Raw genomic sequence first — 15,777 nt, 5'->3', positions numbered from 1 at the left:
CAGGGGTTATTGCAGGCACTGGCACAACTTTACGAGCACTTGTGGTTCTTGGGCCAGGTGCCAGATGATTGGAAGATAGCCAACGTGGTCCCCATCTTTAAAAAAGGGAGGAGGGAGGACCCGGGCAACTACAGGCCCATAAGTCTTACCTCAATCCTAGGGGAAACTCTTCGAGAAGATCATCAAGGAGCACATCTGCGATGGGCCGGCTTCAAGGAAGATGCTCAAGGGCAACCAGCATGGTTTCATTAGGGGCAGGTCATGTCAGACCAACCTGATTGCTGTTTATGATCAGGTCACAAAAGTATTGGATGTAGGTGTCACCGTGGACGTAGTCTTTCTGGACTTCGGCAAGGCCTTTGACACAGTCTCCCACCACATCCTCATTAAAAAAAACTAGGGGACTGTGGCATTGATGCCTACACAGTCAGATGGATTGCAGATTGGCTGAAGCGTCGTAATCAGAGGGTGGTGGTGGATGGGTCATATTTGAACTGGGGAGAAGTGGGCAGCGGAGTCCCCCAGGGCTTGGTCCTTGGGCCTGTGCTGTTCAATTTCTTTATCAGCGATGTGGACAACGGGATGAAAAGCACCCTGTTTAAATTTGCTGATGATCCCAAAATTTGGGGTGAGGTGAGCACGCTAGTAGGGAGGGAAAGACTGCAGCAAGACCTGTATAGGATACAGGGGTGGGCTAACAAAAACAGGATGCGCTTCAACACTGACAAGTGCAGGTGCTGCACTTGGGCAGTAGTAAACAGCAGCACACTTATAAGATGGGAAACTCCCTTTTTGAGAGCACAAGACAGAAAGGGATCTTGGAGTCATTATTGACTCCAAGATGAACATGGGCTGACAATGCGAGGTCACAGCTGGCAGGGCTAACCGGACCTTGTCGTGCATACACAGCTGCATCTCAAGTAGGGCCAAGGAGGTGATCCTCCTACTCTATGCAACACTGGTCAGGCCACAGCTGGAGTACTGCATCCAGTTCTGTGCACCCCATTTCAGGAGGGATCTGGACAACATTGAGAGGGTCCAGAGGTCTACCCGCATGATCCAGGGACAACAGGGCAGACCCTACAATGAGACACTGCAGGACCTGAACCTGTTCAGCCTTCACAAGAGAAGGCTGAGGGTGGACCTGGGAACAATCTATAAACTGACTAGGGGGGATAAGAAGGGTTTGGGAGAGACCTTGTTTCCCCTAGCACCCCCTGGCATAACAAGGAATAACAGCCACAAGTTGCTGGAGAGTAGGTTTAGGCTAGACATCTGTAAGAACAGTCAGGGCAACTAGGATCTGGAACCAACTTCCAAGGGAAGTGGTGCTGGCTCCTACCCTGGGGAATCTTTAAGAAGAGGCTTGATACCGACCTAGCTGGGATCATTTGAGCCCAGTTTTTTCTCCTGCCCTGACAGGGGGTCAGACTTGAAGATCTAAGGTCCCTTCTGACCCTACTTCTATGATATGGAATTGCTGAGCCAAGACAAAGGATAAGATTCCTACGTGTTTTCATATGGGGTGTATACTTCTTCCTCTCTGGGAAGCCAACGGAGGAAGACATGGGACCAGGAGGAAGAGAGCAAGCAAGAGAGTTTGCAGCTCTTAGAACTAAATTCTAATGTGGATCCTTGCACCCAATGAGGCAGAAACTTCCCAAAGCACTGCACTCCATCTATTTTATCCAATGACTAAATGCAAGAAACAGCAGCAGCATAGCTTCCCAAGGAGCACTAGAGAGGGGACTGGATAATGCTTAAAACAGCAGCATCGTTCTTAGAACACTGTGCTGGAAAGTCTAAGAGATGCAGGTTCAAACTCTCTCTGGACGAGGGTAGCCAAGAACCCAGGTCTCTTGCTTTCTAGCCACTTCACTACTGGGACTAAGACAGGATTGTCATCAGACTCCCCTTACACTGCTTCTTCCTTGAACCTGCACTCAAGTACATGTCCAGGCAGTGGGTAGCTTACTGCATACATTCAATCTTTGGGAACCCACTTGGTTGTCCCCAGTGTAGGGGTTAAGTACCAGAAACACCAAGGTACACAGCTAGAAAACTGCCACTTCAGTGAAAGGGAAATGGAATTCTACCCTAGAAAAGCGATGTTAATATGCTACCAAAGAGCAGACTAGGTTCTTTGGGTAGACGAGATATCTTTTATTAGACCAACTAAATAGTTGGAGAAATTGTTCTTTGCAAGCTTTCAGGCACAAACACCCTTCTTCAGGCAATATGGAGAGAATCTTGTCTGCCTATGTCCTTAGACCAACACAGTTACAACCAACAACCCTAAACCAAAGAGCAGACACACATAAGTGCTTCATTGTCCTCACAATCTTTCTTCTACCTCAGGGGTGGCCGCTCTGCAGCATGCAGACTACCAGTGGCACAGGCAGCCTCTGTGCAGCATGTGACCGACTGGGGAGGTGACAAGCAGCACACTGGCAGATCGGACAGGGACCAGAAAGGAGAGCATCAGATCAGGCAGGGAGCACACAGCAGGAAGCAGAATGTTAAGCAGCAGATCAGGTAAAGGAAAAGGACCAGAATGGCAATTAGGGTGAGCCTGGGATTAATTTGTGGCATGTCTGCCAAAACAAGTTGGTCCACCCTGTTTAAGCTACTGGGAAAATGGTCCTAAAAGCATAGCCAGGCATTTTTGGAAAGTAGGTAGACAGCTTCTCACAACAGAATACAGTCTGATTCAATTACTCTGTTCATTCTTTTATAAGTGTTATAGGAAAAAGCAGCAATTTGTCCCATTACCCCGTATTTTTTTTTGAATACCAAACACCCCCAATAAGTCCCCAGAGGTATGCCTTTTTGGAAGGTAAAATGAAGGAAAAAATATTTTTCCAGAGTTATGGATACACTCAGCAAGAACAGAGCGTAATTTGTGGCTCACTCACTCGCCCTTTCCTGTTCATGCAAAAGCTACAGTTTTAACCATTTCATAGCTAAAGTGTCAGCAGCTCATGGCTGTTTAGCTGGAAGCTGAAACTGTAGCTCTTGCTGAAGATTTATGTCCACAGGTGGACCCAAAATTTTAGAGAGTGCTAAAAAAGTCTGCAGGACTGTGAAACAGAAGAGACAGAGAGATAGACCAGAAATAGATAACAGACAACAAAACTGACAAAAAGAGGGCACTCTGATTAATAAAACATTAAGACTTAGAGAGAGAGATGGTCATTAACACTTGTGGAACAGAAGACAGAATAGTAGAAATTGGGTAGGTTATAAGGCATGAAGTCAATCAACCCCCTTAGGGCTGCCTGAATAGAAATGCCATTTCTGGCAGTTGGGTTTAAACTTTGGGTGAAAAAAGAATTAAAAAAGGTTGCAACCACTGAATTACAACCCCGTCCTTGATCATCTGCTCCTTCCATGTAGCTGCTAGTGGGAACGCAAAGCAGCAGGAGTCACCTTACAGCATCTTCATGCTTTTAATTTGGGAAGGGAAAAAAAAAAAAAAAATCAGCTGTCTCACTTAATCTATGAACCCCAATTTTGGAAGGCTATTTTTTGGGGAAAGGTATGATAGGTAAGTAAATATGGGATATCAGGGATATGCAGACTCCCTGGGCCCATCAAGCAGATTTAGATGTTAGTCTTGCATAATTCTATTCTTAAACCATCAATATCTTCACATCACAAGCATCACTAATTGAACACAGTTACAGTGATACTGGTGCATTAACAGTAGAACTCACAAGGTCTAAAGTTCCAAAGTGTCTCAGCAAGAAACTACAAATGTGACTATTACTTACTTGAATCCATTCCTGCTCCATCATCCAAAAAACACAGCATGAATCTTCCTCGCAAATCTTCACGTTTTTCTACAAGATAAGAATAAATAGAAATACGCTAAACCATTAAATTCAAACAGGCACTAGAAATAAAATTTGCACAAAATGGGATACAATTATCAGTCTCCAAAGCACAGCACACAGAACATTATGATTTCCAGACAGCCCAAAGTTCATATTGATTTGTTAGCTTTTACCATTATGAAAAGATCCCCCTTCCACTTTCAGCACCAAAATAAAGATGATAAAACTCACATGCAAAATAATATTTAAAACCAAGTAGAGAATGAAGCCATGTCTGAAATTACTGATAAGGAATTATTAATCTGGCTTCAATCTGAATTTAGTAGAATCCTCTAACAATGCATTACTACTCTGATCACCTTACTTCATCGCTCCTGTCAGATTCAGAAGAACATTACATGCAACAAATTTGAAGACACTTAAACAGTAACAGATCCAGCAAGTCCTTATCAGTGGGGATCTACTTAAACTGAGATTTGATGAAAATCTTGAAATCGGGCAATGTCCACAAAATCCACAGGGAAAAAAAAATGTGCTAAAAATAAGCCTGCCAAAATGGTGGCTGCCCCATGATCTGCCTGCAAAATCAGCTGCCTGCCTCCTCAATTTGGCTAGACCCCTACTTATTAGTTTGTGTCCATAACTTGCTATATTTATTTTCCAGCCCTTTCTATCTCAGTCACTAGTGAAAAGTGCTGCTGCCATTCTAAAAAATACAAGAGTCTGACTTACCAGTATAAATATCTATCCTTGTGGCATCAGCATCTCTATGAAACAACAGAAACACAATTACCATCTGAAGGCAAATGAAGAAAGAGTCTAAGAGCGACAGCATGCATAAATTGGGAACCTGAGAGTCACGAGCACAAATCAAAGCTTCAGCTCAGTTTACTGAAGACTGCTATAGTGAACAGGATTACAATGAGAAGATTTATATAAAGGCTGCAACTCAGCCCACCTTCCTTCATACTAGGATGGGCAACACCTTGTAGTTATTTCACATACATTTACCTCAAGCAGACCACCTCTTCAATGAGCCAGATGCATAGAGCCCAAACCAAAAATATTACCTATATCTGTTTTATCAGTCAGTGGATATAAACTGCTGTTATACTCTGAGAAATGAAAGTAGTACAGTGGAGTCGCATCTTACGCACAGGTTAGGTTCTAAGGTCAACGCGTAAGGCAAAAATCGCGTATAGTCAAAATTACGGAGAGCGAGTCATAGACAAAGTGGTTGGCTCTTGTTCGGTTCGAAAGGTTGACTGCGTAGGCTCATCTGCTGCTGGTTGCTTTTTTCTTGAAAAACATGGTGATCAGCAACTGTCGCTGCTGTCTCTTGAGCTGCTCAAACATTTCTTGGTACAGTCTCAAATCATCCGTAATACTACATGCGATTTTGAGGCTTCGTTCCATAAAGGAATTGTATTCAGAAATTAGGGATGACTTAATCAGCAACCTAACGATCTTTAGCCTGGAGAAGCACAGGCTCAGGGGTGACCTGGTGGACACCTACAAGTTTATCAGGGGTGACCACCAGTATCTGGGGGAATGTTTGTTCACCAGAGTGCCCCAAGCAACGACAAGGTCGAACAGTCATAAACTACTGCAAGACCGTTTCAGGCTGGACATAAGGAAGAATTTCTTTCCTGTCTAAGCCCTCAAGGTCTGTAACAGCCTGCCATGGGAGGTGGTTCAAGCACCTCCGTGAAACACCTTCAAGAGCAAATTGGATGCTTATCTTGCTGGGATCCCGTGACCCCGGCTGACTTCCTGCCCTTCGGGCGGAGGGCTGCATTCGATGATCTTCTGAGGTTCCTTCCAGCCCCAATGTCTATGAAATCTATGAAAGTCATTCAAGTGTTTCGCTGCTTGGAACACTTCAGCAAATTTATGAAGATTCCAACTTGCTGGCTCTTGCTGTTTGTCATCATCATCTTCATCTTCTGTAGACGATTTTATCATTTCCTCTAACTCTTCATTAGTCAATGTTTCTCTATGGCCCTCAATTAATTCTTCAATTTCTTCCTCGACGATGTCGACAAAGCCATCACCACCCACTTGCCTGGCCACCTGAACAATGCATTTCACTTCTTTGTCAATGGCTGGGAAACCCTTAAAATCATTCACGCATTCTTTCCATAGGTTTCGCCAACATGCATTGACTGTTTCAGGCTTGATTGCATCCATTGCCTGTTTAATATAAGTGATGCAACTGGCACTGTTGAAGGACTTCCAGCATTCCATCACATTAAGATTGGGATCAGCATGCATAGCGCTATGTATCCGTGAGAATGTAAGCCTTGAAACAGCGAATCACGCCTTGTATGTGGCCTTCTCTGTGGCCTTGAAACAGCGAATCACGCCTTGGTTGAGAGGTTGGAGGATGGAGGTGGTATTGGGGGGGAGAAAGACAACTTCAACATCATTATGCACAAACCGGAGTGCCTCAGGGTGGCCAGGAGCATTGTCTACAATCAGCAACATTTTAAAAAGTCAAGTCCTTTGTCTTCAAGGTACCACTTGACCTCTGGAATGAAACACTTGTGGAACCAATCCAGAAATAATGCTGCTGTCACCCAAGCCTTTTTATTTGATTGCCAGAACACAGGCAGGAGATTTCTGTTCTTGCCTTTTAGGGCACAGGGATTTGCAGCCCTGTAGAGCGAGCCCGGTTTTATTAAATACCCAGCCACATTGCCACAAAACAACATAGTCACATGGTCTTTAGCTGCTTTGAAGCCAGGGGCTTGTCTTTCTGATTTCAAAATGTAAGTGCAGTTGGGCATTTTTTTTCCAAAAGAGCCCAGTCTTGTCAGCATTAAAAACTTGCTGTGGAAGATAGCTCTTTTCTTCTATGATTTGCTTTAATTGTTCAGGGTAGGCTTTTGCTGCCTCTTCATTGGCAGATGCAGTTTCACCAGTAGTCTGCACGTTTTTGAGGTTGAAGCGGTTCCTAAAACTGTTAAGCCGACCTTGGCTGGCTTTGAATTCCTTCTCATCAGAAAGCCGGCCCTCTTCGGCAGGAGGTTTGAATAGCGTGTAGAGGCTAAGAGCCTTTTCTCGCAACATGTTGCCATCGATAGGCACACGTTTATGGTTCATGTCTTCCAGCCACAAGTTTAATACCTTTTCAGTCTTCACTAAAGTGTTATCATGCACTCATCACCTTAGCAGTTATTGGAGCACTTGATGCCATGGCTTGACGAATTTCTCTCTCTCATCTTGATGGCACAGATGCTAAATTCATTGCAGCCAAATTTACGCGCCACATTGGACACGGACATACTGTCTCTCAGTAAGTTCAACACAACCAGTTTTTCCTCCAGTGTTGGAACAGATCACTGTTTCTTCAGCTGAGCACCAGATGCACCAGATGAAGTAGTTAGCTTGTGTTTAGGGCCCATGTTGTACAAAAAATATGTACAATCTTTGAACACTAGAAGCACGCTCAGCAAGACGCTCACACTACGAGAGGCACGCGAGAACTGAGACCAAACATCTCACATGGGAACTGAGACCGAACATCTCACTCAGGGGCATACGCTCATTGAGTGGATTGGTGGGTGGAATTGCCCGCACTGTTTAAATTGTTTTCTCTTTTTTTTTTCCCCCAAGCGTGTATAGCTGAATTTGCGTATGTTAAATGCGCATATGATGCGACTGTACTGTATTATAGCACCCTAGGCATCTCTTAATGACTCCATTTATTTACAAAGTTGTTATGTTTTATTTCTAGGTGCTAGTGTTGCAAACTTGATCCAGGTTGTTTCCAGGTACCTTATCATTACCAGTAAAGAGACTAGAATTTACTCTACTATCCTGTGGAATATGTTTTGAACCAAAAGAAAATTTATCTTCCACTTCTACAGTTATTGGCTGGCTTTGAAGGGGTAATAGAAGTCTAACTTTCTACATAGAAGCAAACAGAAACTGAGTAAGAATACGCAGAGAGAGATGTGTTGACTAAAAGAAGCCATTTTTACATAGGAAGTTTATACTGCTGGAATTATCACTTTCACATTGCTATAGCTTAACTAAACAAATGTGCTAAAATTATTTTTTTTTATCATCTGTATAAGCCACATCTGGAAACAAGGTAAAGGACTAACTGAAGAACATATCTGTTCCTTGATAGCAACCTGTTTTAATCAGCTCCCCAGATTAACATCATGGTTTCACTGCTATCAGCTTCAACCTCACATCTCAAAATACTTTAACACCCAAACAGAAAACAGGTAATTACTTCAGGTATTGGACAAGAACGCATTAGACAGTGGATTTGATTTAAACCTGAAATGCTTTAAGAGATTCTGCTACAGAAACAATACATATTCTAAAGATATTGTCCCCAACTTAAATTTTGAGTTTAATATAGGCCTTGCAAATCTTCCAGCTGCTCTTCTGTTCATCTGTGACCTTCAGTGATTTGTCCCTGGTTTCATCCTTTTCTTACACCACTTCACCCTTAGACAACCATTACTTGTTTGGTCTTTGAAAGCTCTAATGCTGAACCATGACAAATCTATCCCTCTCCTCTGACCTCACCCATCCTCCTCTCTTACATATCTGGCATTTCTTCTTGGATGCCCACCAGCTGGAACACTGTGAAAATGGAACACAAGCCTTCTTCTAAATTCTTCTTCCTCTATTTCAGTTAATTCATCACCCTCTTTCTTGTAAACTAGGCTCACAATCTTACTGTGATTTATTACTTCTCTTCTCTTCTGTTGTCATCAAGGCAGCCACCTCAACTTCTGCTTGTTCCCATTAAAATGCTTGTGCAGGCCTTCTATATCAGCCCAGATCTAAAACATCCTCCTCTTTTATGCTCCTATGTTCCATCTCCTTTCCGTCCAAAACAGTCAAGATATGGCATCTACACTCCTCTTCCTTACCTGCACTCCTCTCTGAAACCTCCCATAGAGGACTTCTCACCTTTGTTAAAAAGTACAAATTTCTCGTCAACTGGAGATGCACAGTGTTGTAATTGCTCTCATTTCCAACCACTCCTGCCTCTATCTCCTTCCCTTCAACTACTTCCCTTATTTTCTGTGCGGTCCTCCAGAACCTGGATTCCTTCTATGACCCAACACGCCAGCTGTTCAACCTTTTCTTCAAAAAAAAAAAAAAAAAACCTTAAAAATTTAATTTTGCAAAGCACACAAATACCAAACCACCTCAATAAACTAGCTATGACCAATTCTTTGACAAAATAAAAAACAGACCATAAAACATAGATTTCTTTATCTGCTTAGATTTTAAGTTCCTTAGGACTGGAAAACAGAATCAAAGAAAGGAACAGCTAGAAATAACCTCAGGAGGTTATCTGGTTCAACCGTCTGTCCAAGGCAGGATCATCCCTATCCAAATCATCCTGTACAAGTCCTTATCAAACTTATTCCTAAAACCACACAAGCAACCCTGTGGCATTGCTACAACATGCATTAACCCAAAACACCAAGAAACCCTAAACCTGCCACAGGTAAAAAAGGGCAATAAGGGCTTTGATAAATGTCCTGTTACCACAAGTGTTGTTACAACACAGCTGAGATATCCAAAGAAGAGGACCCTGCCCCCCCTGCTACAGAGGAAAGCAAAAACCCCTCCCTCCACCACACCAGTCTGACCATAGGGTAAAATTCCTTCCTGATCCCAAATGAAAGTGATGGCTCTGACAGTCACTAGAAGGGAAAGACCTTCCAATCAGGAATTTCCAAGTTTCAGTCACAGGAGGAACACTGGCACATCCCAGTCAAAACCCCATGGCTGACTACAACCAACAACAAATGCTTCTGAGGAAGCAAAAAAAGAAGAAAAACAACAACCATAACATGTGTAGTAACAGGAGGGTAAAAATTCCTTCCCAGCAACCAGCAAAGTCCAGAAGCACAGGAAAAAATAGCAAATACTTCCCATTCTGCTTTGCAACTTAGGGACAGCAAACAATTCCACACACTGCATCCCATAACTGGAGAGCTAGAATTCCCCTTTCTGTAATTCTAAAACCTCCATGAACTTATCCTAGCCCCTTTTACCTTCTTTCATAACTAGACTGATTGTGAAGCTCTGCTTCAATCTCCTGCTGCTAAGCACAGTCCTCTCCAATATCCACCTGCTCTGGGCTGAGCTCCTATCTCCCAGTGATCTATGCATGAGGGGCTTCCATGCTTCTAACCACTGCTCTTTTTACAGGACACTCCATGCATAACTACTCCTAGATCTTCCCTGACCAATGCTTAGCCAATCTCTTCCTGAAAATTTCCAGTGAAGGAGATTCTACAACTTCTCTAGGCAGTCTATTAGTCTGCCTCACTGTTTTTAACAACAAAGAAGTTTTTCCTGTCTTCCTGTAAAGGCCTCATGTCTTATGCAGAACACAAACCATCACTATATCAAGGTATAAGACAGGCTTCTACTTTCTCCTTAAGATCAACCAAAAGTGAAAATCATGCAAGTGCTTTCCATAAACAGACTTAATAAAAACATAACTTACTTAACTCCCAGTACGAATACTCACATACATACCTGGCATTATCCACAAGTTCAGCAAGGGCACCAAACAAGAACTCATGAGTGGTTCTGAAATGTCAAACACATTGAAACCCAGTAAAATTACTGTGATATTAACAAGGTAGTATCCTTTACTGAAATTAGCATTTCAGTAAGAATTTTTAAAAATTTCTAATGAACTAATTTGTAACAAGCTTGCTCCCTTGTCAATATAGCAAGACAAGAAATTAGTGGTGCATTACTTATTACTGTGACTGAAGAACAGAAGAAAACTAAGCAGTTAATTAAGAAAGCAACCCATCATCAGCTTGACCCAAGAAAACCACATTACAGTCATTTAAATCAGCATTCCTCAACCGGTGCACTACAACCCAAAAGTGGGTTGCAAAAGTATTCCAGCCTGCAAGTGCTGCTTAGGATGATTGGAGGCAGTGGGACCACCTGTGTGCACAGATGCACGTGGGCGACAGAGCGATGCCTGGTTGTGGGAGCCACCCCAGCCTCTGGACGCAGGTAAGTATATGGGGAGCAGGAGGCGGAAGTCCAGGGGACTGTCCATGGGACTGGAGGGCTGAAGTGTGTGTGTGGGGGGGGGGGGCAGCGCAGGGTGAGGCTGGTGCCCATACATGCAGGGGTATGCACTCGCTGCTTGTGCTTCAGCCCAAGCAGAACAGGGGCAGCTAAGGGTGGGGGGGGAAGGGGAGGGCAGGGGACTGCAGATCAGGAGTGAGGGGTACCTGCACAGCCTGCTTGGGAGAAAGCAGGACGCTGTGGCTTGGGAGTGAGGAGCACCAGCAGGGCCAGGGAGCTGTGGATTGGAACTGAGGGGCACCGGAAGGGAACTCTGGTCATCAAGTATCAGGTAAGGGGAAAAAATGTACAGTTAGCTATATTAAGAGAGATCAGCACAGCTGATCACTGAACAGTAGCCTTTTATCAACAGGTAAATCAATATATATTAACCACGAATGACCACATTTACTTGAATGCAAGATGACCCTGCACGTAAGACAGGGGTGGGCAAAATGCGGCCTGCGGGCCAGATGCAGCCCACCAGGACATTCTATCCAGCCCATGGGGCCCCTATAATATTAATTTTCTAAATTTTTATCTGCCCCTAGCTTCCTGTCATGTGGCCCCCAATGGCTTGCCAAAACTCAGTAAGCAGCCCTCTGCCCAAAACAATTGCCCGGCCCTGACTTAAGATGACCCCCTCCCCCCAGTAATTAGATTCTATACACGGAAATTTTATCCTAGCTTGTGTCTGACCCCCACCACCTCTGCCTTCTCCTCAGCCTCTGCTCGCCTACCCCCCGCCCCCAGCTTCCAGGCTCTGCTCTATGCCAGCAGGCTCCTTTACCATTCTGGCCTGGGGCACAGCTATGTTGTCTGTACCCTGCAGTTACAGGGATGGGCTGAGGTCATGCTCAGTGCCCCAGGCTGCAGCATGGATGGGGAGAGGTTAGGGCAGGGAGCAGAGGCTGCATGGCAGGGGTAGATGGGGAGAGGAGGCTCCAGGGGGGAGATAGCAGAGGGGCAAGGGTGGGAAAAGGGCAGGCACCAGCTGTGGCTATGGCCTCAATCACAGGTAGAGGCTGGAGCCCAAGCCACGGCAGCCAGCTGCCTTCCCTCCCTCCCTCCACATATACTCAATTCTAAGACGGGGCTTCTCCTTCCATGTTGTGGGGAGGGCGGGGCTTGACTTAGAATTGAGTAGATACAGTACTTACCACACTTTCAGGCATTATAAAATGACAATGCTTTATACATGAAGCATGCATCAACAATGATTACATTGCGCAAACTAGAGTTTTTTCTTATAAGGATTTCTTCAAATTCCAAAGATCACATTTTTCATTAGCAGGCACTCTATTGGTTAATAAGCTTATTACTGTTGTGCAAATCAAGTGAAATTTTTCAGGGAAAACTGTGGTTTCAATTGTTGCTAATCCAGAAAAAGATGGACTTTAATTGGTATTGTATGTAGCTTTACGCACATAGTCTAACAAATTTTTCAAAATTAAGGTTGTTTAGATAATCTCAGTTCAGTAATGCTGAGGACTGTAATATTTGAGTCCAAAACCTCATCAGCTTTCATCAAAGATGCTCAATTTAAAATAACAATGTTACATGTACTTTGACCTCATCTTTATCTACAAAACATTCTACTTCTTCTTGAAGGCTTTAAAAGAGCATAATTTTTTTTTCAAGAACCCATGGACGTCAGGCTTCAAATTGTCTGTCCATGGCAATGAATCTTCAGAAGTTAACCTGTTGCTTCAAATAGACTGCATCTATGAAAATTTCAACTAAACTAAAGAAACAGGAAGAAATACTGTTTCACATCAAATTTGATTAACCAATCAATTTAGATTAGGACTAAATACTCCATAAAATGCCTATAAATGGCCTCAAAGTTGCTTTTACCAATTTAACAAATAATAAAGATGGGTTGTCAAACTAGTCTCCTGAATAAACTCATTTAGAAATGGTGAATAATCTTGTGTATTCCCTAAAAACGTCATTAAAATTAACTCAGCAGTTTAGTTCCAACGGGAGTAACAATAAAGTAATTCCGATTGAAAGACTAATTCCACAAAAATTAAAAAATTCCCTAGGGTTGGTTTTCCTAAACTCTTTACTGTTTAGGGACAACTATGGAACTATAAAAATTCCTCAAAATTTATCTAAAGAACTTACCACATAGTAAATGGATGCATCAGAATTTTTATATATTATGCTTTTCTGGCACTATTATATTATATACATCTTAACACTTCAAACTAAAAAGTTTAGCTGATCAAACATTTAATATCCTACTTTGAGAAGAAACTCAGGGAGCTGCAACACAATTTAAACAGTTTAATCTACTAAGAGAAATAGCTCAATTGAAAAGTGCTTATTTTGTGAACACAGCTTGCAGGGGTATCTCTACATGGTCTGACCGTATAACTACTAAAGGAAGAGTAGAAATCAGTTCCTCATTACCATCTCATGTTAGCAACAGAACTATCCTCTTATGTTATTACTGTAAAACTATAAACTGACCTGTCAAATTCTTTAGGTGTGAGAAGAAAACATAAATCTACTCAGCTAGGAGTGCACCAATATATCGGTTGGCTATCAGCTCAGCCCCAATAAAAGGCGAAATTAAGTTATCAGCTATCGGCTTTTTTTTGGTTGCACCCTGACAAGCGTAGTCTGGTTCCCACTCACTGCCACTGGCCCGAGCCCACAGAAGACTACAGGTCTCCGGACGCAGCACCGGGAAGTGGTTGCAGGACGCCAGGCTCAGCAAAGGGACCATTATCAGCTCCTCCTGCTGGTGCCATGGCAACGCTACACGTGCAGCAGGAACTTGAGTGCCAGGGCTGCTGAGGAGATGTTGGGCTATGTACAGGCAGGGTAAGGTGCCATACCAGGTACATTCTGCTCCACTGGGCACCAAATCCCTTTGCAAAAGTGGCTTCTCCCTGGTAGCCACAGGAACTCAGCTGTGCAGGGCCCACAGGCACTGAGGCAGTGGTGTGCTCTGGGGTTCCAAACACACCCAGCGCCGCTGTCTGTACAAGGGTCTGCCTTGCCTGCCTGGGGAACAGGACTGCGGGTAGGAGCCGTAAGCTAGGGGGCAAAGTGCGTGGGAATAAGGTGGTCACTTCCTTCCTCATCAAGGGCCAGAGCAAGCAGGAGTGCATGAAATAAAAGCAAAACAAACAAAACAAAAAAACTTGTCAGTTGTCTAAAACGCCCTGCACTACTACTAAATATTGGTTATCAGATCAGCATCAGCCACTATGGATGTTAAATCATCAGCTATAGGTATTGGCCAAGAAAATATTTATCGGTCCACCCCCTCATACTTTTTAAATTCAACACGCAGCTATTTTAAAAGTAAAATAAATTTTTATTCTATGTAAGTAGTAAAGGAAAGTTCTAGTCAATGGACTAGACCTAGTTTTAACTTGGCCACAAATATTTACTCCTGGATCACAGTTGATGTCAGAATACAACTTGGTGGTACAAACAGAGTTAGCTATTCATGACAAACACATTCAAACACAGAGCCAACTTATCAAGGTCCAGATGCATTTTTTGTGTTCTTCTCACTCTAAGGTATCATTATAAACACATACATATCCATATAGGTATACTTCATTTCACTATGAAATAACAACACGTAGTAGCCTATTATTTTTACAAAAGGATTTGTGCAGGCTGTTGGTATTAAGCAGCCAAAATGAGCCGTGTATTAGTTTTCAATCACACTGCCCTACTTTTTCATGAAAGGACCTCAAAGGAGTTGTCTAAAATTTAATACAAGTTTTAGGTTTTTTTCTATACTGGGAAAATGAGTTATGATTTTTTTTAAAATACATTAAAAATGGTTTAATTAGCACATTATTCAACACTTTTAACATCAAGTACAGGCAAAGAAAACCACAATTTAGTATATAAACAAGTTATGCTAATGATCAGTCACTACCCCAAAATTAACAAATTATGATTTTTAAAAGGTAACATCTACCCGAGATGGAAAGCAGTGTTCAGCATGCTGACTGCAGAACAGTTTTTTTGTTTGTTTTTTTTAAATCGCATCCCGTTTTCTAATAGCTAAAACCTTAAGGAGGAAGTCAGGAAAGTATAAAACACTCTGCACTTCTACAACAAGATTGTTCATCAAAAACTGAACTGCAATGAGTATCTGGCTTTCAGAGTTGCAATGATACCCAAGAACAGGTGAACTAAAACTAAACTCACGCAGCATTTGCTTCCTCCGTTTGTACCTATCTGAAAATGTATCTGAAAGGCAAATGCTAGACATCCCAAAGGCCAATTATGAAATTAAGCTTAGAAGTCTAAATCCTGATATTACTTCACTGTCAATTGATCTCCTTCAGCAGAAATATACAACTTCTGGCCTCAAAGAAACCTTCTCACCAAAAACCCCAAATGGAAGCCACAAAACCCTTCCAGGATGCAATTATGCACTGCAAAATCTATGGCATAATAAAGAGAGAAAGTGTGGTGACTCCATAAAAACAACTGAATGAAAAAAAGTGCATCACTTAAAGCCCACCAATATTTTCATTTAAATAATTAGAAACAGCTATTTTTCGTAGTTGAAACAGATGCTGCACAATTTTCTTTTTACCATAGTGGAGCGCCATACAAGTGGAGCAACTTGGAAGTTTGCAGCAGAATTTAAAATTCAGCTTTCCATGAAGTATGACATCTAATTTTACTAGTTGGTAAGATTGAGGTGTATGCATGATATACACAAGTTAATTCAGTGACTCAATGACAGCACCAGGGAATTGAACCAAGTCTCAAATCTCAGTCCTCATATAGCAACCAGTAGGCTTCACACAGCATTCATAGCATCTAGGCCAATTACAGGGTAAAGTAAGGTCTGAAATTACAGCACCAT

The 15,777-nt window shown here is 42.7% G+C and overlaps 1 protein-coding gene across 4 annotated transcripts in view; it reads right to left on the bottom strand.

Moving 5' to 3' along the window:
- Positions 1–15,777, bottom strand: part of MORC2 (MORC family CW-type zinc finger 2) — a 111,179-nt gene that overhangs the window by 93,348 nt on the left and 2,054 nt on the right. For 2 of the 4 annotated variants that reach the window (XM_090064013.1, XM_090064014.1), the window contains exons 2-4: positions 10,365–10,418; positions 4,569–4,603; positions 3,774–3,842 (exon numbers count right to left, since the gene is read on the bottom strand). In XM_090064013.1, coding sequence (XP_089920139.1) covers positions 3,774–3,842; positions 4,569–4,603; positions 10,365–10,418 — 158 coding nt within the window. Of the gene's footprint in view, positions 1–3,773; positions 3,843–4,568; positions 4,604–10,364; positions 10,419–15,777 lie in introns of those variants that run through there. The other 2 variants (XM_090064016.1, XM_090064015.1) reach the window with 2 other exon arrangements.

This window comes from Crocodylus siamensis, chromosome 9 (assembly GCF_052110815.1).
Source record: "Crocodylus siamensis isolate JL-2025a chromosome 9, ASM5211081v1, whole genome shotgun sequence".
In the NCBI taxonomy this organism is placed as follows: domain Eukaryota; kingdom Metazoa; phylum Chordata; order Crocodylia; family Crocodylidae; genus Crocodylus; species Crocodylus siamensis.
Note: the sequence above shows the minus strand (reverse complement) of the source record. Positions and strands in the feature narration are given on the sequence as shown.